This window comes from Lissotriton helveticus, chromosome 3_1 (assembly GCF_964261635.1).
Source record: "Lissotriton helveticus chromosome 3_1, aLisHel1.1, whole genome shotgun sequence".
Taxonomy (NCBI): domain Eukaryota; kingdom Metazoa; phylum Chordata; class Amphibia; order Caudata; family Salamandridae; genus Lissotriton; species Lissotriton helveticus.
This window is the reverse complement of record NC_136061.1, coordinates 51469454-51493600: the sequence shown is the minus strand read 5'-3', so window position 1 is coordinate 51493600 and position 24147 is coordinate 51469454. Positions and strand designations below refer to the sequence as shown.

The following is a 24147-nucleotide window of genomic DNA, read 5'->3' as shown; positions in this document are numbered from 1 at the left end:
CCCTAGGCCAGGCTACCCCAGGTTCTAACATTTGGTGCCTAGCGGTGGGATTACTGACTTGGTTGCAGCTACTCACTAGTAATTCAACGCAATACACTAACCTACACCAGGAGTTTTCTCCTTGCGGCCCTCCTAATTTGAATTTTGTTTTTTCTAAATTTATTTCTGGTGGTGGGTGGAGGTTAACCCCAGGTCACTTCTTGGTTTTCTCCTGTGAGTGATTTTATTCCATGGCAAAGATGGAGTTGAATTTTAAAGAGCTGGAAGCCAATACTGTGGCCCAACTCAGAGATTGGTGTCAGCATCAAGGGGTATTTTTTAATAAAGGTGCCAAGAAAGGAGAGTTGCTGACAAGCATAAGGGCATGGGTGGAAGCTCATTTAAGGGAGGAACCAGAAACTGAAGAGGGTGACGGGGACACTGTCACTGAGGCTGCATTGTTGAACCAAGCTGGGAGTGGGAATCTTCTGACAGGTCCCAGGATACCTTCAAGGGCAAGCAGCAGCGTCTCAGACAGGGGTTTAACTGAAGCCGAGCTAGAAGATAGGAGGGAGGAGAGGAGAACAAGGTTGGAATTAGCTAGGATGGATATGGAAAGGGAGGAAAGGAGGTTAGCTCATGAGCGAACCATCAAAGAGATGGACCTACAAGCCTTATTAAGAAGGTCTCCCAATCCTGATAATGGTGGCAGCGAAAAGAAAGTGGACACCAGGGAATCTAGACCCTATTTACCCAAAGATGTCATCGCTAGCTACACCCCAGGTGATGACATTGCCAAATGGTTGGCCGCCTACGAAGTTTCTTTAAGGGCTCACGGGATCCTAGAAACTCACTGGGGAGGTGGGCTGTATAAATACATGCCACCTGCTGGCAGAGACACCTTGTTGGCTCTGGAGCAGGATGAGCAAACCCACTACCCTGCCATGAAGGTGGCACTGGTGAAAAAGTTTGGACTTACCCCTGAAAGGTACAGACAGAAATTCAGGGGAAGTCACAAAATGAGTACCCAGAATTGGGTAGACTTTTTAGACTACGCCAAGAAAGCTTTGGAGGGTTGGGTCAAGGGCAGCGAGGTAAAAGACTATGAGGGGCTGTACAATCTATTTTTGAAAGAACACCTCCTCGAGAAATGTTTTCCCGAGTTGCGCCAACACCTGGTGGACAGCAAGCTGACCGATCCCCGGAAGCTTGCAGAGGAGGCGGACACTTGGGCAAGTACCCGGGTGTCCTACAAGGGGACTGGAGGGGATTCTCAAAAAGCCGGACAGGGCGCCCCCCAGAAGAAAGAGGGAGGAGATAAAAAGAAGGAGTTCTCCAAATGTCCCCAAAATAATTTCCAAGGTAAGGGAGCAGGTTTCACCCCTAGGGCAAACCCGCCCAGAAACCCTAATCCTGGCCAAAGCCAGCAGCCAAGGGTTCTCCACTGTTTTGAATGCGGTGGTGTTGGACATTATAAAGGAGATGTCAGATGCCCAAAGAGACCACCCCCTCCCACCGGAGGAAAGTCACCGGGAGTAGCTAGTGTAGCGCTCGGGGAGGAGTTGCCCTTAGATAAGGGGGGTGAGTGGGCGGGTGTCACCTTAGTGTCCCTGGGAGAGCGGGAGATGGTACCAAAGATCCAGGTGCCCCCAAATACTACAAAGTATGGGCAATGGGTTACCATCAATGGCCAAAGAGGGGAGGCTCTGAGAGATACAGGAGCCAGTATGACTATGGTAAGAAGTCAACTGGTGTCTCCAGAGCAGGTTGTTCCTAATGTACTCCACCCCGCCGCGATGGCTGACGGCAGAATGGGCCACTATCCAGTGGCTGAGGTTCCCTTTGAGTGGGAAGGGGTTGCAGGTTCACTTCGAGTTGCCGTAAGCCCTGCCGTGCCAGTTGATTGTCTGTTGGGGAATGACATGGAGCACAACACTTGGAGAGAGGTGGAATACCAGACGCATTCTGCGATGCTGGGTACACCTGACTGGGCCTGTGTAAGCACACGGTCTGCGACTGCCCGGAGAGGGAGTTCGCCTGGGTTGGAGCCTGGAACAATGGCCCAACCCGCTGCCAAAAAGGGACAGAATCGGAGACAGGGACAGCCTGCTTCGGCTTCCACGCCCCATGTGACAGATCGGCCACCTGCGGTGGTAGGCCAGGAGTCCGTGGAGGGGGGAGTAGACTCTCTGGAGGATTTACCCATCCCTGCTGAATGGCATGTGGAGGGAGGTCCTACCAGAGAGGAATTCGTAAGGGGCAGAGGGAGTGCCCTACCCTTGAGGGACTGAGGCGTCAGGCTGAAGCCCAGGCAGCAGGTGATGCTACGGGACACCACCATATTTACTGGGAGGATGGCCTCCTCTACAGTGAACCCAAGGTACCTCTACCTGGCTCATCAAGGGCCTTGGTGGTCCCGCAGCAATACCGAGCCTTTCTGCTGGAATTGGCTCATGCGATACCACTGGCAGGACACTTAGGCCAGGACAAGACCTTTGCACGACTTGTCCTCCACTTTTACTGGCCTCAGATGAAAGTGGCGTCCAACACATACTGTAGGACATGTGTATCCTGCCAGGCCAGTGGGAAAACAGGGGTGAAGCTAAAGGCTCCCCTGGAACCACTTCCTGTCGTTAGCACCCCCTTTGAAAGGGTGGGCATCGACATTGTAGGGCCATTGGATCCACCAACAACAGCTGGTCACAGGTTCATCCTGGTTCTGGTGGATCATGCCACACGGTACCCAGAGGCCATCCCTCTGAGGACTGTTACTGCACCTGTGGTAGCTAGGGCCCTGATGGGAATCTTTACTCGTGTAGGATTTCCGAAGGAGGTTGTGTCTGACAGGGGGACTAACTTCCTGTCCGCTTACATGCGGACCATGTGGAAGGAGTGTGGGGTGACCTACCGGTTCACTACTCCTTATCACCCCCAGTCCAATGGACTGGTTGAGAGGTTTAATAAGACCCTGAAGGGCATGATAAGAAGTCTGCCGGAGAGCTTACGGAGGAAGTGGGACGTCCTCCTACCTTGCTTGCTGTTCTCCTACAGAGAGGTGCCGCAGAAAGGAGTGGGCTTCAGCCCTTTTGAATTGTTGTATGGGCACCCTGTGCGTGGGCCTCTCAGCCTGGTGAAGGAAGGATGGGAGAAGTCTCCCAGAAAACCTCCCCAGGATGTGGTGAGCTACATGTTGGCCTTCAGAAGCCAGATGGCCAAGTTGTGGAAGCAGGCTGCTGACAACTTAGAGGCCAGTCAGGCAGTCATGAAGGAATGGTACGACCAAAATGCTCACCCGGTGGAGTTGGAGCCTGGCCAGAAAGTTTGGGTGATGGAACCTGGAGAGCTAAGTGCCCTTCAGGATCGTTGGACAGGCCCATTTGAGGTGTTGGAGAAGAAGGGTAAGGCCACTTACTTGGTGGATCTTAAGACCCCGCGGCAGCCCCTACGGGTGCTGCATGCCAATCGCCTCAAACCCCACCATGAGAGGCCAGAGGTCATCCTGATGTTGGTGACTGATGGTGCTGAGGAAGCAGAAAGCGAGCCTCTCCCAGACCTCTTTTCATGTCAAGAGAAGGATGGGTCGGTGGAGGGAGTGATTCTCTCCCCGTCTCTCACTCCTGGGCAACGAGAGGATTGCCGCCAGGTATTGGGGCAGTACTCTTCGCTGTTCTCCCTTGTCCCGGGAAGAACCCACCTGTGTACCCATGATGTGGACACAGGAGACAGCCCCCCAGTGAAATCCAAGATCTACAGGCTGTCGGACAAGGTGAAGGCTAGCATCCATGGCGAAGTTGCCAAGATGTTAGAACTAGGGGTGATAGAACCGTCCAGCAGCCCTTGTTCCAGTCCGGTGGTGCTAGTCCCAAAAGCCGCCCCACTGGGCACCACACCAGAACTGAGGTTCTGTGTGGATTACCGAGGACTGAACTCAGTTACCAAGACTGATGCTCATCCAATCCCCAGGGCGGATGAGTTAATTGACCGGCTAGGAGCTGCCCAATACCTAAGTACCTTTGACCTCACTTCAGGGTACTGGCAGATCTCCTTGACAGATGGAGCAAAGGAAAGGTCAGCCTTCTCCACGCCTGAGGGACACTTCCAGTTCTGTGTGATGCCCTTTGGGCTCAAGAACGCCCCTGCCACATTTCAGCGACTGGTGAACCAGGTCCTCTCTGGAATGGAGGGTTTCTCGGCTGCTTACCTGGATGACATTGCTGTCTTCAGTAGCAGTTGGGAGGACCACTTGCAACATTTGCAAGCAGTTCTCCAGGCGCTGAAACAAGCTGGATTGACCATCAAAGCCAGCAAATGCCAGATTGGGCAGGGGTCGGTTGTGTACCTTGGACACTTGGTGGGTAGGGGGTCAGTGCAGCCCCTGCAGGCGAAGATTGAGGCAATCATGGCCTGGGAACCCCCCAAGACACAGACTGAGGTCCGAGCTTTCCTGGGCCTCACAGGTTACTACCGTCGCTTTGTGAAGGGGTATGGCACTATTGTAGCGCCCCTCACAGAGCTCACCTCTAGGAAACAACCTCGACGGGTAGTTTGGACAAAGGCTTGTCAGCAAGCTTTTGAAAAACTGAAGCAGGCAATGTGTGCAGCACCGGTCCTGAAGGCTCCCGATTTCTCCAAGGAGTTCATTGTTCAAACAGATGCATCCGAACATGGCATTGGGGCAGTGTTATCGCAACTAAATGAAGAGGGCCTGGATCAGCCTGTAGTCTTCTTATCCAGGAGACTGCTTCCCCGGGAACAGAAGTGGAGTGCAATTGAGAGGGAAGCTTTTGCGGTGGTGTGGGCTCTGAAGAAGCTGCGGCCATACCTCTTTGGCTCGCACTTCCTGGTTCAGACTGACCACCATCCCCTTCGTTGGCTGATGCAAATGAAGGGGGAAAATCCCAAGCTGTTGAGGTGGTCCATCTCCCTACAGGGAATGGACTTCCGGGTGGAACATCGGCCTGGAGTGGACCACGCCAATGCAGACGGTCTCTCCAGGTATTTCCGCCTTAGTGAAGAGGACTCCCAAGGGGTTGGGTAGTTCTCCCCACTTTCAGCTGGGGGGGACGCGTGTTAGACCTGTCTGGATTTTTTTGCGCAGTCCCTCCTCATTATTCTTTATTTTGTCCCCTTTTTGCCCCTCATCCCCTTACTATTTTTGTGTCTACTACTTTTTTATAGGTGTTGGTCAAGGGGATAGGGGTTCTTTCTTCCCCCCATAGTCTTTTACCTCAGGCCCAGAGGCCTGTTCTGACAGGAAAGTTGGAACCACACAAAATGGTGGCTTCCAACTGCCCCAACTGTCGCACCCAGAACTTGGCCATAGCTTAACATAGGGCATTCCAGAACCTTCTGGTCCATGCTGGACCATTGAAGGGCAGCCTATAAAAGGCGGAATGCGGGGCAGCCATTTTGTCTACCTGTGGAAGTCAGCTGGAGGACAGGTGGTAGCTGAGGGTGGGAAGAGGTTAGACTTAGGGTTGACCTCCTGGACTGGGAAGCTGCCTTATTGGTCCAACCCACTACTCCCCTGTTGGTTACTTGTCTTGGCCCCGCTGTGGGAAGTTACTGGAGACCCTGGGCGCCTAGCTTGCCCCTTTTCTAAATAATATAGGGGAAGTCTATAGGAGAAGGAGACTGCAGCGCTGCGGAGCGCAGTCCTCTGCCCAGTTGGAGGGACTTGTGAAAAGTGTGCCTTTATCCTCAGCCTCTGTCCAGAGACTGGTAATTGTGCTAGACTGTCCCCTTGTTCATAATTCCCTGGAGCGTCACCTCTCACCTGCTGTGGTGGAGCGCCACTGAGGAGAACAGAAGCCAGGAGAAAACGGGCTGTTCCGCCCTTCTATCCCCCCAATCCAGCGTGGAGAGCGGCGTCGCTGTAGATCTGCCACTGCCAGCCCTGAGGTGAGGAGCGGAGAAGAAGGGCAGCGCAGCGCGACCAGCGCGGTCTCTGTGAGAGAGACACTAGCTCTCCGCGCATGCCCCGTTGAGCCGCCGGGCTCCGTGAGGCGGAGCCGGATCAGTGAAGGCGGGAGCAAGGAGCGCTTCGCGCATGCCCCAGTGATCAGCGCGTCTCCTGCCGGGGTGAGAAGGAGAGCTTCGCGCATGCCCCCGTGATCAGCGCGTCCCCTGGCAGTGTGAGGAGGAGCGCCGGGAGTCCCTCGGCGGTAGCTGCGCATAAGAGCTTCTCTCCCCCCTGCTCAAGCGCCCTACAGTGAGGCGGGCGCGAGCGGGAAGGGAGAGCTTAGAAGCCCAAAAGCGGCTGAAGAGTTCTGAGGCATTCTTCCTCTGTAGTGCTGGTGTTACACGGAGGAGAGCTGAGGGGCCCCAGAGGCTAGTATAACTCGCCAGCACGTGGCTCTCTCTTGTCCTAACCACTGTCCCTCCCTCATCCTCTGGTACAACAAGAATATCACCGCCTGATAAACAAGTAAGGAGGTGCTTTGGAAGGGGAGAGTAACGCTATAACTTAACCAGGAAATAGCTCAGTCAATGATCATTATTCCACAGTTGTACAGCCTACGGTGGGGAGGAACTTGAGGAAACCCTCAGTGACTATGTACTATAAGAAGGAGGTTACTGGTACTGTGTAAATCAAGCATAGTGTACTCCATAATAATCCCATTCAACTACTTTTGGGGCCTAATTAAATGCTGATTTAAGTGGGCCTAACCCAATTGCATTCAAATAAGTAGTAGAACATCTAAATGTCTCCTATGTAAATGAGAGTGTTGCTCTGCTTGGATTTAGGAGCTGTTTTTGCCAAAACTTAAAGTAATGCTGTGTTTGGAAATGATATAAAGTAAGCTGAGTACAGTCATTACCTAATTGAATTATAAAAGAGTAAGAGTTATTTGCCAAATGTCTAAGTGAATTATCTATTTTATAAATGTTGGTTGTTTTTATGTCCTAGAATTGAAAAGTATTCCTGCTATATTCCACACAACTTGAATGGTAATTTAACTGTGAATTCTAAAAGTGAAAAGAGCCAAGATATATATATATATTATTTTTATAAAGCAGTGCTTATTTTCCTATACTTTGGTGTGGTGTTGTTTTTTGTGTGCTATTGCGTGGTTTTACTCTTGGGTGGGCTGCAACCTTAACACTGTGCCTCTGAAATGTATGTCTTGCCCTAGGCCAGGCTACCCCAGGTTCTAACAACCATCAACTACTCAACTAATGGATCATTGACCTTAAGAGGGAAATAAAATAATTGCCCAAGTTAGATAAATGTCCAAGTCCTGATTCCTGACTCCAATGCTCAGAACCTGAAGACTGGCAAAGCAGTACTGGCAGGTGATGCAAGAAGTGGTGTGAGTATCAATAGGGTTGTGAAATGTTGTTAATATGCTAGCATGTATTTTTGAAGTGTTGAAAATAGTAAGGATTTTTTACTGTTGGTGATATTTTGCTCATTTTGAATTGATGGTGTTATTGATTATATTGGTAATTTCATAGGACATAATTTTTTGGTTATTGATTACATGTTTTAACTCTTCATGTTAAGTTAGTGTCTTGTTCTATGTTGTCTGGAACACGCAGGTATGCACACCTGTGGAATCCCGGGAAGGAATAGCGGGTGGTAAATGGAAGCCACACTGCACTGAGGTTACTCGTCTGTTGGAATAACACTGAGAAGCTAGGTAGGGCTGGCAGTGTTAAATTAGGGACTATTTTCTGTGTGTGTGATTGATAGCAAAGAGTTCACTGGTGAAACTTTGGTCTGATATCACCTAGAAAGGGTCACACTAAAGGAGTAGCAGGTTCTTCTGAGCTTGATAGACAGCAAAAGGGTTCGCTGGTGAAACTTTGGACTAAGATATATCCTGAAGGATAAGTCCAAAGGAGTAGCAGGTTCTTCTGAGCTTGAGTGAAAGGTAAGCGGAAGGGATTTACCTGTAGTGTTTGAAGAGTAAACGGAAGGTCTTACTTTGTGAAGGGTAAGCGGAATGTGTTACTCGCAGTGAATATAAATCTATCCTTTATTTAGCACAACAGACAGAGTAGCAAATGTATTTATGTTGTTACTAACAGAGTTATTGATTAAGAGAAATATTGAAGTAAGATTTTGTGGAGGGTCAGTGGTAGGAGTAAAACGGACTAAAATTGAGACTGACAGCTTTGGAGAAAAGAAATTGCATTGAACTATTGTATAAATAAAAATGTTTGAAGGTTTAAAGAAGCTGTTAGAAGGTAAGGTGAAAAATTCGTTTTTTATTGGTGATGCTCCTGAAGGAACACCTGTGCATTTTATGTCTACCAGTTTGGGACAAAATACATGTATGTGGGTTCACCAATGGTGCAAGATTACTGAAAAAGAAGGTGCTTTGAGGTTTCCAAAAGATGGTACTTTTGAATTGCAAAACATTGACAAATTAAGGGAAGTGTTATGCGAAATAAATACACCATCTAAAGCTGCACAATTTGAGGCCTTAAGCATGTGGGAAAAGCAGCAAGAGAGAAAGCAAGTGAGGATAACAAGGTAAAGAACCAGATTCAGGAGAAGGGAATTAATGCTGACAAAGAGCTTCAAATAAATAATGATTGAGGGGATGAAATAATGGATGAATTGTTAACTGAGTGTCTACCACTTTATGTGGTTCCCATGAAAAAGACTGAAAATAGTGCACCAGTAAATACTACAGGGGTTACTGCTTCTGTTGAACAGAGAGAAATACAGACTGAGAGAAATGTGCAGACATTTTATATTGACCCATTACCTGTTGATTCAGCACTGACAGTGATACCTCCAGGTGTTACTGCTCCAAATGTGCCTGATTTAGTTCAAGAATTGCAAACTGCAGATGCACAGATAATGCCTAGAAAAATTATGACTGTCCCAATTAATATGGGCCCTACTGAAAAGGTGCAAAGGGCTGCAGAAGGAGTGATTATGGCAGGGTTTATTTCAGAAACTCAGAATACACAGATTATTGAACAGAAAGTACACCAAGCACTGAAAGGTGAGGGAAAAATGGTATTTACAACATCTGCAGCCCAGGATAAAATGAATGTAATTGAAAATGGGATTTTTCAAACCTGTTTTGATGAAGCAGCAGTGATTAAAAAGATAGAAAACATGGGGGAACATATTAACACAGGCCCTGAAAAAGAGAAACAGCTTAGTGTTTTAAATTCAACATGTGAACATGAAGAAATTAACTGTCCTTGCTGTTTAAATAATGAAAATGTGAACCAGTGTCAGGAAAAAGAATTAATTTCCCTGAGTAAGGAAACAGCTGTATGTGCATTAACTACACATAATGGACTGACAGATTTGGCTCAAAAATATGAAACTTGATGTTTCAGGAAGTTTTCCATTTCAGAAAAGTTTCAGGGTACACATGGATGATGAAGCAAATGAGAAAATGTATTCTTCAGAAATGCATTTGCACAATGCAGAAATAAAATGTATGTTTAAATGCAATAGGTTGGAGAAATTAGGAGACAAGTGGGCAAGAAAACATGAGAAGAAAAGGAAACCACCAGACCTAGCAAGGAAAATGGATAAGGAAAAGAAGCCACCAGATATAATTGAGAAAAATAATAAGCAGAATGAGGGAGAAGCTTTTGCTTACTCATTGAGAGAAAAGGTGGGAGAAATGTATGTTCATATGCCACAGAATAAAAGTGAACTTGCAGCATTTCTGAACACATTCCCACAATTGAGAGACAGAATTGTGCTGTGGTACCCACAAGTTGATGGATTTGATGACTTTTTAAAAGAGTTGTGCATTAATTTGGAAATGTTCTTTTACATTGCCATGCAGACTAAATTGTGGTTTGAATCTAAAGTTGTGGAAAGGCCAAGTGAAATGAAAAGGGTTAGCATGAATGCACCATCATTTTCTGTTGTTATGGAGGAAAATATAGCAGTGATTATTTTCCTGAAGGGCAGAGTGCCAGCAAAGGATGTTGGTTGGGTACAGATTAAAAGAGCACAGGATGGAAGTAAAGGTGTTTTGGTTTGTGCAAATTCAGGTATGGATGTTGTACTGCTGGAAAATGTGTCCTTTTGCCATCTTTTTAAGAGATTTGAGCGTTGGATGAAGGAAAATAAATTTAAACATGATGCACAAAAACATGGAGAAATGCAGGTGCAAATTATGCCAGCTAAGCAAATGCAAATGTCAGTTCAGAAACATGTACCTATGGCAGGAATTTTTCAAGCAGAGATGGTCCCACAAAATATGGAAAATGCTAAAAGTAATTTAAATAAGTTGTCCAGAGCAAATGTGAATTATTTCCAGAGACAGAACCAGAACCCAGTCCAACAGGTTGCTGTGTTTGAAAATGAGAGTTTTAACCCTCACAATTCAGATTTTACCAAGTCCATTGTGAAGGAAGTGGAAAGTCCAGATTTAGTTGCAGGAGTTTTAAGGAAAGAAATTACAAACCCAGTTTTAGAAAAATTTGCCCCAAAATTAGGCCCATTTGAGGAAGATTGCAAAACTGTTGTCTGTGACTCAGGCCTAGCAGGAAAACAATTATTTTGCAAATTAAGCAGCACAGATTACTGTACACCAGATAATGCTATTTTTCAGATTCCTGATGAGGATGTACATTTTAAAATGGCCCAACAAGAGACAGCTGTAGCATTATTTTCAGAAAAGACAGTTGAAAAATGACCTTCTGCTTTGGAAAAAATAATAAACACAGAAATAAGAGAGTTCACAGAGAAGGATGCCAGGTTAATAAAATGTGCAGAACATGTCTTATTAAAATTAGAACCAAATGATATGTATTCAAGAATACCATCAATTGCAGGAATTTTACCAATAAAAGGATTTTTGATGGAATTGATTGGAAGTTTATGTAACTTTCTGATCACAGGTTCACAGAAACTAAATGAAAAGAACAGAATAGGGCAGAAGATTAAAAGCATATTTTTTTCATGTTGTCCTGTGGTACCGAATCCAGCCTATATATTTTTTCACATTCCATGTGGTGAAGAATGGCTTATTTTTATTGATTTTTGCAAAGTTCATGTCACAGTGCCATTGCATGAGAATAGTCAGGAGTACTGTCAAAAAGAATATAAATGTCTGGGACACAAAATTGGAAAGGGAAGTAGAAAGGTGTCACCAGAGAGGGTGGAAATAATTTCCAAGATGAATCCACCTGAAATCCAGAAAGAAGTCAGGACATTTTTGGGAATGGTTAGCTGCTGTAGAGAGTGGTTACTAAACCATTCCCTAGTGGCTAAGCCTTTACTGAGGCTGACACACTCAGGTGTGTCTGATCCGCTTCCATTGGACAACAACTGCACAAAAGCATTCCTAGAGTTGAAAAAGAAAAAATGGCGCGCCCCAGCACTAGGAATGAAAGTTTATTTGAAAGAAAATACACTAATTTGCAGTGAGAGGGAGGGCTGCGCTCTCTCATTGCTTATTCAAAAAGATGAATGTTTTCAAGGGTCTGTGATGTATTGCCCAATGACCTTTGACCCTAACTTCACAGAAATGGCAGCAAATGGATTGGATTGTGATGAAACTGAATCTGAGTGTCTAAATATCATGAAAATATGCATAAAGCCAAATTCAGACTTGAAGGATGAACATCTGAGTCAGCCCAACAATGTCAGTTTTGTAGATGGCCCATGTTTGAAAGGTGACACATTAAAAGCAGCACATGCTGTGCTCCTTATACATGATGTTGTCAAAGCTTCATGGCTTTTAGTAATTACCCCAGCCCAAAATTCGAAATTGATTGCCCTTACCATCACATGCAGTTTATCTGCTCAAATGAGAGTCACTGTTGTCATGGAAGAGAGAAATGCTAATTCAGTTGCACAAAATTGTGTTCTGTTAGCATGTACATTCTATGGAATCTTCACAGATGAATTAAAAGAGGCTCAAGAAAATGTTTTTGAAGCAGCACAGCAGGGTTGTATCAGAACTGTTTTTGAGAAAAATGACAACTGCAAAGTGGCAAATGTGTTATTGCAAAAACTGATGCCCAGGTATAGATTGCCAGGTTCTCTGAAATCAGATCATAATGTGGTCTCAAAGATAATGAGTGCAGAACAACAGATTGGACAAAGAGTGGATTGTAGCTATCTGCCTGAAGTGTCAAGCATAATAAAGCAACACAATGGCAGCACAGAGTTACCTTTTGCAAAAGACTGTGTTTCAGCAACACTAAAGTGGCTTGAAAATGCAAATGCACTTGTGGAAAACACTGAGGAGAACACTAGCCATTGCTGTGTAGGTCTGGTTGATGTACAGTGTGCAGTTTCTCACCAGATTGCAGCTGCTACACAAGATATGCATAATGGATGGTGCAACGGCTTTGGTCTGAGAGATGCTGTGGTGAAACATCTGAATCTGATCAAAGTGAAAATAAGAGTAAAAGGCCTTGGTTGAAAAAAGTGCAAAGGATTGATGGTGCTCTGTCAGAGTTTCTCAGCACCTAAGTAGTCCAATTTGCATGGAAAGTATGAGCCAATCTGATGGCAAGCTGATGACAATGAGCAAAGAAATGCTGAAACTGTCCTGTTAAATTCCTTTTTTATTATTTTAGTTATTTATTTTAAAGAAGACTAACTGTTCCAAGAAGCTACTTACAGATCTCTGCACTAAAACATTTGAGCTTGGCTATATATGATCTGATTACAGACCAAACTTGTGTTTGCCTTAGAAATAGAAGTAACATTGTTATATGCTCAGCTTTTGCAATTTAAAAAAAAAATAAAATAAAAAAATACTGTCACTTGTGAAATTAAATATGTGTGATGAATTATAAATCATTTTATTATGATTTGAATTATCAGAAGGGTGGATTGATGGAGCAGATTTCATCTGCAGTCAGGCATTGTTTTATTTTTTGTGCTTCAGACAGGCTGCATTTAAATTGCCACGCACATTTTGGTGCAGGTTAAAAACATGGCACATGAAAAACATGAAAGTGAGGTCTATTCACTTCAGTCTGAAAATGCTTTTGCTGAATTAACATGTGTTTTTTTGCAATGTAGAGAAAAAGTGGCCTTTTTACCTTTGAGATTAATTGAATGTGTTTCTCTCTTCCCAGCTCATCCTAGCAATTCACTATTTCTGTCTTAAAAGACTTTGACTTGTTGCATATTTTGATAAACATTTTCAGTTAATAACACCTCTTTTTATAATGTGTGTGAATTAATAATGCACTTGGGAAACATAATGGACTGATTTACATGACATTAATATTATCTTTGTGTTTGTTTTATTTTTGGGGCCTACACAAAACATGGCTGCCTGTGAATCCATCAAGGCTATGGCCTGCAAATTAATGAGAAGGGAGCATGCGCAGACTGTGGCAGCTTTCCTCAAGACAAAAAGTCAAGGACAACCTGAACTGTACATTTTTGTAACTGTGCCAATGTACCAGTTAGTTAAAAGTATCCGTTCTGACTACGCTGTGGAAGGAAGGATGAATTAGAATGAAACATTTTTCCTAGTAAATGTTGCAAATCTTTATAAATGTAGTTATGCATGTATGCTTCTTTTGTTAAAAACTGGTGAAGTCAGGATTTTAGAATGAGTCAGGGTATTGTGAACTCATGCCTTTATGACTGACCAATCACGTAAGGTTCTCCTGAAAAATGCTACATCTTTGTGTACTCTGCCAATAATTAGGGTATAAATACTGTCCTCTCTGGATGGGGGCTGGCTACTACTTTTTTCTCAGCTCAGCTGGCTTCTATGGGTTAGGTACGAGAAACGTCTCGGGAGATTGCTGAAGGGTGGGTGCGTCCGAGGAGAGTCAGGGGGAGGTTTCTTGCTTCCACGTCATATCTTGGCACATCAGGCCACATTCCTTTGGGGCCTGTGAAGGAGGGGCTGCTTTCCTCTTTTAGACACAGACAGACAGAGAGTGCAGTGGATCGGGATAGAATTAGATGCTAAACTTTAAGTTTATGTTTTAACTAATTAATTAGGTCTAAAAGTTTTATTTGTTTTATGCATTTATTTCTCTTAATGGGAGATTTTTTGCCAACTATTTAATTATTGATTAGCTTTGCAAGACTATTTTTCTTAGAAACTCTTTAAGACTTTTGCGCCACATTTTTCATAACTACATGTAATGCTTATATGCAGACTGTAATGTGTTCTGTATTATTGATATTTTTCCTGTTTTCCAAATTCTGTAACCTGATTGATATTTTACTAATGAATAAAGGGTCAGAGAAAAACTTAACTTTTGACTAGAAAATAAAACCCTTTAAAACACTCAACAACTCTCTTTATTGGCTTACAATAATAATTGTATTTTGACTGTTCATCTTTATTTAAAGTCTCCTGAAGGTAATACATGGTGTGAAGGGCCCAACACCTTTTGAGCGGTAAATTAGAGGTAGCATGTGGGTTTTGCATTGAGAAACTACCAGAAGAAATTACTGCTCCATCACCGATACCAGTGGATGTCCATGTGTTGCGATACCAGTGGATGTCCAGGTGTTGCGATAACAGTGGATGTCCATGTGTTGCGATACCAGTGGATGTCCAGGTGTTGCGATAACAGTGGATGTCCAGGTGTTGCGATACCAGTGGATGTCCATGTGTTGCAATACCAGTGGATGTCCATGTGTTGCAATACCAGTGGATGTCCATGTGTTGCGATACCAGTGGATGTCCATGTGTTGCGGTACCAGTGGATGTCCATGTGTTGCGATACCAGTGGATGTCCATGTGTTGCGATACCAGTGGATGTCCATGTGTTGCGATACCAGTGGATGTCCATGTGTTGCGATACCAGTGGATGTCCATGTGTTGCGATACCAGTGGATGTCCATGTGTTGCGATACCAGTGGATGTCCATGTGTTGCGATACCAGTGGATGTCCATGTGTTGTGATAGACTTACTTCAGCTCTGACTGAAGTACCTTTACTAATATTTTGGATCCCATTTTGGCTGTAGCTACTATAGACGTGTGGTTTGTGAATAGCTGCGGGCTTACTCTTTTGTGTGGGTTGACGTCCCTATCTGAAGCTCTCCCTAACCCCCTCCTTACTCCTCCTTTAACCCTCCCCTTTATTTGTAAATATTTCCCATTTCCAACCACTCTGCCCCTCCCACATTTACTACTAACACATATACCTGCATCTGCGGAGACTGCAGTTGAGGTGGAGATCTTTAGACCCTGCACTTAGGTTTGTGAATAGCATTCTGTGGTGTGTTTTGTAGCACAATGAATCATACTTAAAAATACAGTTTATGAATAGGTTCCTGAAAGTATGCCATGAGGAGGATGGGAAGTAACAAATGCTGCCAGGGACACTTTGGGCCAAGGAATTATGCTGTACTGCTCAGTGTGTCAAGTGTAAGGTGAACAGCATATGTGTAGTATTCAGCTTCTATTGTATGATGTAGGGGTTGGAGTCTTGCAGCTTCTTGCTGCTTCTTCTTTCTAAACGTTGATCAGAGCCATTAGGGCTCTGTGATGACGAACACTTGTGTCCATGGCGACAATATGGCAGTGTATTTGCCACGGAGTCTACATATACTGTGGAGCTGCAGCGGGAACACCTACACTCTATTCTTCGGTTAATTCCCACAGGTGGGTGTGAATTGTCAAGCGAGCCCATCTATCATCAAATGGGGTTCTCTCAACCGGATCCAGTTGGTCAGCCTTTCTAACGTGCTTACCTCTCTAAGCTTCATTTGCTCTTGCTATATCATTGAAAAAGTGTCATATTTGTAGTGTTTCAACATACATGTGTTGCCGACAGACAGCAATGCCAAGTTTCCCAGGTCCATTTAGTACAAGCTGCTCTAGTCCAGGTTTTTTCAATGAATTATGGAACTTGTAGTCGTATTTATTTTGTTATAATAGGACTACAAGTCCCAGGGTTCAAAGAAAAAAGTATTAACTTGAGCAGCTCAACAAATATGAACCTTGCAAACCTGGCAGCTATGTACAGTCAGTAATATTCTAAGGAAGCATTTCTCAAGTCAAATAACCTTAATTTGGTTTGTAATATACAACCATAAAATATGACATAAAACAATAAATACACATCACAAGGTAACAGGATAAAATATAATTCAATTGATAGATCAAATATAGTCCGCATTCGTATCAGGTATAGTTTTCCGGGTCCTCACAACACTGTTTACAAAGCTTACAACTGTAATACAGACAGGTTAAGTTTGAAATGATAGTAGATAAAGCTGGGCAGGCTGCCATTCTTTCGAATTTAAAACAAATTCCTTTGCAAAATGCACTCTAGAGGATTTATAAAACTTACAGAAGAAGCATGTAAGGAAACAGTTACTGATGCACAGGGTGCTTGTCCTGCAGACAGCTTTCTGCCCCCTTTGGGAGGGACGTGCTAACACCTCACAGGAATGGATACAACAGGGAACTGCATGGGAAAGAGGTGTTACCGCACCCCTGCAGGAAGCCACATGGGTGTTAGTCAAAAAACACGAGCTTCAAAGCCGAAGCCACCTTTAAAAGGCAAATGGGTAACACTTAGAAGAGGGGCTCTAGTTCTTAGGGAGATATGCTGCCACTGGGTACTAGAGGTGAGAAGCCAGTTGTCAAACTGGTTTTTCCATGGACATGGAGGCCTTTGATAGCCACACCTCTAGAAGTGGGCAAAGGAGCTCGGAGTGTTGAGAGAGGGGTCGCGCCATTTTGGGACTGGCCAGAATGGTGCATCCTGGAATAGCCAGATGCCACACTTCCTAGGAAGGAGGGAATCTAGTAAGTAGCCCTTTGGCTACTAACCACATCCTACCCCGAAGGCATATTCTGAAAATAAATAGGGCACCCCTGGCACCCAGAATTCAGACCTCGACCGACTTATTTATTTATTTATTATATTTATTGAGCTTGAACAAATGCCCATGGGCGTCTCGGCGCGAAGACTTCTTGCGAAATTCTCCATTACTGGTTCATATGAGGGTTACCGTTTAAACAGCCAAGTTTATTTATTAATTTATGACATTTTTTTATTTATTTATGATATTTAAAGAAGGACGAAGGACCAAAGAAGGACTGTCATGCTGCATCGAGGGGCCAGCGAAGAGAGGCTGCACCTACGATGACTGCATCTGCTGCACTGCCAGGGCGGCCTCAGGGAGCCGGGCTGTGCAACAAGAATTAAAATAAGTACCAGGGAAGGCTCGATCGAGGTCCACTCTCCAATCAGTATTGTGGGGAAAGACGCCGGGTCGCTGTGTATATTTGGGCAGAAGTTGTGTCTGCTTCAGCGGTTGTCAAGCACCCACCTCTGGCTCCGGTTGTCAGGTCTATTACCGCAGAGTCAGCGGGAGGCTGCCACTGGAGCCCTCCTGCAGCTCGGCTGGTGTGTGGCTCCCTGGTGTAGGGCGCCCACCTTTTGGGGTAACCATCTCATCGATCGGAGGTAGACCAGGGTTGTCTGGGTCTGAAGACTGGCCCAAGTCCACAGGGTCGGACTCAGCGCTCAGAGGTAGGAAAGGGTGGGGATCGGTCAGCATCACTGCAAGCCCCTCGTGATGGGTGTCCGCGGCCTCGCTATGAGCTCACCAGTCAACAGAACTGCCGTGGAGAGTGGAGGTGGTGATTGCCAGCGTCCTTACGGCATTCTGTGGCAAAGATGGTGACAGATAGTTCATTTTCCTGGACGCCCCTCGGTAACTCTTAGGGAGTACGCCCTCCATCTTCAGCGGCTAGCTACTGCCCCCCTTCATAGCGTTCGTGTGCCCGTATTTTAGAAATAACAGGAGTAGAAGCTTTTTCTGCTTTCTATGGCACAGGATACAGGCTAAAAGAATGTATATGTGCTTTAGGGGTTAAATTCCACATTATGCACATCATCTTCCATTCAACTCTACTTTCCTCATCTGACATTTGATCTTCTACACTGGATTACTACAAGTTCTTAATATCATAAGGAGATGGGCAGAATCATAGAATTTAATAGTTTATTCCATAGCAATGTCAGGTCAACCAGATAAGAAAATTGACTGTTAGTCCAGAAAACAGCAACATCTTTATTCTGCATTGCATATAGAGACTTCATGAGCAAGCTACTTCTTCCTTAATACAGAGAAGCTCCCAACAACCACCTTCAGTATGCCAGTAAACAAGATTAGAAAATTCACCGCTTCAACACAACATAGGTGGGGACAACATCGCAACTGTCTTTGCTTCATGCATTGGAACTCACTACCCCAAACAAACTAAGACAATGAACCACACATGAACTTCTTCAATACTTCACACTATAGGCAATGTATTCCAATAATTCTGCTTACTCATTCAGGCCATCTTATCTTGTACTGTACTTACTATTTACTTAATATATAAAAATAAATCAAACCACTCAATTAAAACCTTAGTTCACTTACTGATTTGTGTGTTTGCGCTTTTAAAACATTCAGGTCAATGTAATTTTCATCATCATTGTCTGTGTCTTCTCCCTTAAATATAAAATAAAATGTTTCTTTAAGATGAATGTCAAGGTAACAACAGATGTACACATTTTGAAACAGAATTCTTGGTTTTCCGACTTGTAATAATGGTGTGCATCAGGTGGCTGCACATTGCCTTTTCACACTCTCAATGACTTGTCATTTTTTCAGGGAGAGAGCCTTTTGAAGGTTTCTAATCCTGCATGGCAAATTGATTTAGGACCTTACTTCCTTGAATACAGTACGGTGTATACTGTGGTTCCTCATTATCAAGATGATGTTATCATATCATAGCTACAGAGTGAAACAGAGCAAGTGTGTACGAGTGTGTTAGAGAGCATGAGCGAGCTAGATCGTGAGGCAGAAAGTGAAGCTGAGGATGAAGTAGAAACAGGGTTAGGTAAAGGTTGAGAGTAAGGCGGAGCTAGAGAATAAAGCGGAGGGGGAGGGCCAGATACAGTTTGAGACACAGATTTAGAGATGGAAATATTAAGAGGCCAAGACTTTATTATTTTCTCACTTCGTCTCTTCTTTCTGAGATTCAGAGAGATATGGAAATAGGCAGAAGGAGACTGAGGGAGAAAGAAAGAAGTGGAGAAGTGGAGAAATTGAGATTGAGAGAAAGTGAGATACTGAATGAGTTAGAAACAGAGATAGGAAAGATGGAAAGAGTGAGACACAAATTGCGATTAAGAGTGAACGATAAAGAAAGCATGTGAAAGATTTAGCATTGTCGAGGAACGACTGCGAGATATTGTAAAAAACAAAGTGATACTGAGAGAGATGGTTATTCTACACAATTCCCTCATGGGTGAAGTACATTATTCCTAGCTCGCGTAAAAATCTGAGTCCTTACACTTACAAATGTGGTGACATCTTCAAACTTTTTCAAGGCCTGTGCATGTCAATCAGTATATGCACTGCAGTCGGCAAGAAGGGCCAGGAAGTGGTCTACTCACTGCAGGAACGTGGTGATCTGAAAGCCAAGAGTGCAAACTACTGCAAAGCACTCTCAGCCTTCCATCCTTCCAAGGTCAGAAAACTTAGTGCCATTAAAGGAGGTAATATTAACAACCGTTGTTGTTGGCTGCAGGGCTTATGAACATCAGAAGCATACTAAGAAGCACATATAAATACCAATGATTTTACTGACAATATATCATTCATTAATTTACCGCTAGGTCACCTTCCACTTTGTCCAGCATCAACTCTGCATCATCCTCCATTATGGTTTCTTCTTCCAGTTCTTCTGCGGGGTAGGATGGCCTGAAAGAGGCACATGTTCAGAAATATTTAAAAAGTGGTTTGAAAACAATACCTAACTTTAAGAAGCTGGAGCTAAAGAGATGCTCCTGCCTTTCTGTGGAACAATGTGCAGTCTTTGCCAGGGGATTCTTTATTCGTTTATTTATACTAATCTTAGATATTCAAGGTTAGTGCTTGCGGGGAGGGAGGCGACTGGCCCTGGTGCACGTCAAAAGAGCCACCAGTTCAAAGTGTGTCTTGGGATTCTGGAGCCTTGCTTGGCATATGCCCGGAGGGAGGTTCCTCCATTGAGTTTCATTGCTAGAGTCATGGTGTTGAGGGCGTTGAGAGTCTGCTGTTTATTGTTGGAGAAGCAAGGTTCTTAATTCAGGTAGGTAATGTCTGATTCATTCAGTCTCACCCAGTGGCATCCACCATTTTGTGCTAGCGGTGTGAGCTCAGCCTCAATAACTGCCTCCATTACTGCGAGTGGTTCCTGTATAAAATCATGTACCCATTGAAAAGGTAACAATTTACAGCTATTATAATGCTCTCAGAATGCTACCTTTTCGCAAATGCAAACATAAATACAGAAGCAAAAAAGAAAATCAGTCTGGCCTTTCACATAGATACAGTACCTCAAGCAATTACTAAAGGTTCCTCTCATATTAGACGCAACTGCTACAGAAGTCTATTGCGAAGCTGCAATAACTCATAACGATAGTTAATGTCCCTCTTGGGTTAGAGGCAGTTGCTTCAAATAGTGTTAATGAAAACAAGGTGGGATGCAAAAACAGAAAAATGCAGACTTTGTATATCTTATTTTTGACAGGAAGGCGGTGACAGTACATCACTCCTGACCCAAAGTACCACGGACTCCTGTGCCACGGTGAGTAACCTGTCGGACAGGAAGCATCCCTGTCTTATGCCTCTCACTCGTTTAAACCAGGATAAGTATGTTGGCCAAATGCCCATTTTAGTTAAGACTGTTGCACGGGCAGAAATGTTTGCCTGGAGTCCACATAATGAGACACAGGCAGGGAGGCAGATATGAGGATGCCAGTTCCAGCAGTTGTCTCCACCGTCATCAGTCACATCCTGGTGGCAACCAGCGCCTTCATAGTAGTACAACAGTGCTTCAGAATACACCTCTTTACTTAGAGGCAAGGGGTTGTGTGTCTCTCACTTTTATAGATTGAACCTCTGTTTGGCCAATGTCTGTCAAGGAGGCTCAAGTTCCACAGTTCCATATCAGCTTAAGGAACCCAGACTTTGTGTGTTGTTGTGTTGATCAAGGTGGGGGAGGGTGTGATCCTGGCACTTCCAGAATGTAGAGTTAGGGGTAGACCAGTCTTCTGTCACCCTCCCTAATGTGTGCTAACACAACTCTTTCTTGAGAGTCCCAGAACCACTGCCTCTCCTTTTGCCCATCCTCTGAGGTCCCAGGAGCACTTTCACCGTTCTGCTGGTGGGTGCCAGTCTCCACACACAGGACCCCACTTCAGTCTCTTCAAATGAATGCTTCTGAGAACCATAGCACATCATGCAGTGCCAATCCTCAGCACAATCACACAGTTGGGAAAGATCAGAAGCATTGACATCTAAGAACTTTTCCAACTCACACTCCTACATATATGTCCATGTTCTCTCTTTGTTTAACAATTGCCATAGCCACTCATTGAGCAGCATTGTGTTATACCCACATGTATAGTTTATATGCACTTTGAAATCCACAAGCAAAATCACACACTGGAGGGCAAGCCAGGACACAGTTGCATGCATTGTTCTGCAGTGCTTGAATTACTACATAATTTATGTTAATATGAACAAAGTTCCCCATGACATAACAGATTTACTTATACAAGATATAAAGTAAGAGTCTTACCTGTCCCAGCTGAAATGTATATGCTTCAATGCTTCTTCTGCTAAGCAATCAAGAACATAGCATACTTGTTCTCCATAGCCGGCCTTTAACTTTGAAGGAGGAAAATCAACAGCCACGCCCTAAAACATTAAACAAAAGTTAGGTGTTTGTATCATTTGTTCTAGTTTATTGAGCTGGTGTTTGTTTTGTATCATTTATTTTGAATAGTTCGGTTAGTTTGGCCAAAAGAAGGCAATGACTAAAAACAGGTTCCCTACTTTAATAAAATAAAGTACATTAGAAAGCTCAGTGTTATCTCTTAAGGTAAAATTAAGGTTTAGGTTAGATTGTAGCTTACCCCCAAACTGAAAGTGAGACAGAGAACAGACAAAAGGATGTACACATGTATGTTGTGGTTCCAGATCCAGTATTTTGCAAAATTACTGGGTTTGAAACTGAAAAAATAAATCTTAACTATTCACAAAAGTCCATTTAAGAGTCGTTTAAACAGACTTTGGTAACCCTTTCTGAATCATTAATAGAATAGCGTGTCCCTGAAATGGGAAATCCACATTTAGAAAAAAATACATTTATTCCAGGTCCCCAAGGTTATTTCGCATAACTCATTAGGAAGCAAGAATTCTGACCTCCTGGTCAGAGACCTGCTCTCTCCCCCAGCAGCTTCGCTGTTGTGCCGCTGCCGCTGAGAGGGGTCTGGTAGGTGTTCGAGGCCCTCCTCCATACGCAGGCACCTGTCGGCTCCTCATGTAATGAACTCAACTGTTCATTTACAATGCGCGCTAATACCCAGAGGTGTCTAGGCGCAGTAGCTCTTCGTGATCTATAAGCCTGCGCAGGGAGTTCGGAAAGTGAGGACGGGATAGTTGTTAAAAAGCTGAGTTTTAAAGGCTTTAAGAAAAGTCAGGAGATTGTTTTCTGTTTTCAATGCTATTGGAAGTGAGTTCCACAGTCTAGCTGTGCCTGCAATGAAACTTCACCCTCTCCAAGAGGACCTGGATGTGCAGCAGCAGCCTGAAGCTCAACTCGGAGAAGACAGAGGTCCTCGTCCTCAGACCCTCCTCCACCGCTTGGGACAACACCTGGTGGTCCGCCGCCCTCGGCAGCCCACCAACCCCATGGACCACGCCCAGAACCTCGGCATCATTTTCAACTCCTCCCTCTCCATGACCCGACAGGTCAACGCGGTCGCCTCCACCTGCTTCAATACCCTCTGTATCCTTCGCAAGACCTTCAAATGGATCCCTGCCGAATCGAGAAAAAAAGTCACCGACGCACTCATAACCAGCTGACTGGACAACGGAAATGCCCTCTACGCCGGAATCAACAAGTCTCTGCTCCGCAAACTCAAGACAGTACAGAACACCGCAGTTAGACTCGTCCTCGGCATCCCTCGACAAGAGCACATCACCCAACACCTGCAAGACCTCCACTGCCTACCAGTCGAGAAGAGAGTAACTTTCAAGATACTCACCCACGCCTTCAAATGCCTCCACACCACCGGACCCCAATATTTCAACGAGAGGATCCCCTTCCACGTACTTAAGAGAAACCTCAGATCCGCTGATGTCGTTGAAACCCCGCACATCCACAGAGCCAGAACAGATGGAAGAGCCTTCTCCTACATCACGGCCAAGACCTGGAACGAGCTCCCAATCAACATCAGACGCGCCCACTCTCTGAACATATTCAGGAAGACACTCAAGACCTGGCTCTTCGACTGAACGGAGCTACTTCCAAAACCACACCCCGCCCTGCCCCAGCACCTTGAGACCATCACGGGTGAGCAGCGCGCTTTACAGTTACCTGATGCATTGATAAATGCATGGTGCAGGGGTGCAATTACAGCCCTTGATTGGTGATTCATAGACCTGTTTGAATGTTATCCCTTTGCACTCTAGTAACACAATAGACTGATTGTTTACTACTTTCGGGTAGGCGCAACCTGTGTCACACGGCGTCCTTCCGTGCCTTCAACAAATCAACTGAAATGTAACAAGGAGAGAAACTTCTTGTAAATAGGTGCGCGTTTTTTATACATGAACCACAATGGGATTCTTCACATTTGTAATGTATTATTTATTGTTCAATAATCCTTCATAATGCGTTCAGTATTTGTCAATTTTCATAGATTATTTCATTTCATAATCGTTGAATTTCAAATGTCAAAACGAAATTGCATCATCAGCTTATTCACACCCAATGCATTTCGGGTCATAAAGCAAACTGACCCTTCGTCAGGGGTCTGTAACGAAATGGAAAACAGGACCATTAAGTTCATCATCCTATTGCTCACAAACAATTCCCTATTGTATACATTCAAATTTTACATTGAAAAACGGTATCATTTGTGAATTTGGTGGTCGCAGAACGGACATATCTAACCTGTATGGGTGGGCTAGTTAAGACACGGCTCAACAGACTAGATGCAGCGCCGAATCATTTAAGTAACCGCATACCATAAAACCACTGCCCCTGAACAATATCGTGGGTCGACTTCAAATGGCATTCATAGGCAATGACGCGCAAAAGGCTTAACGTGCGAGAAACAGCACAACGCTTACTTTGGGATCAGCCGATCTCCGCCTAGCTGTAGTGAACGCCCAAGCTGATTTGTTTTACCGCGCCATGTTAAACTTCCTGGTTAAACGAACCTGAGT

The 24147-nt window shown here is 44.5% G+C and overlaps 1 protein-coding gene across 1 annotated transcript in view; it reads right to left on the bottom strand.

The window, feature by feature from the left end:
* LOC144822094 (intraflagellar transport protein 57 homolog) overlaps positions 1–24147 on the bottom strand; it is a 121563-nt gene that overhangs the window by 65530 nt on the left and 31886 nt on the right. Inside the window, exons 3-5 of the mRNA XM_078679216.1 lie at positions 21491–21609; positions 19536–19626; positions 18298–18369 (exon numbers count right to left, since the gene is read on the bottom strand). Coding sequence (XP_078535342.1) covers positions 18298–18369; positions 19536–19626; positions 21491–21609 — 282 coding nt within the window. The remainder of the gene's footprint in view (positions 1–18297; positions 18370–19535; positions 19627–21490; positions 21610–24147) is intronic.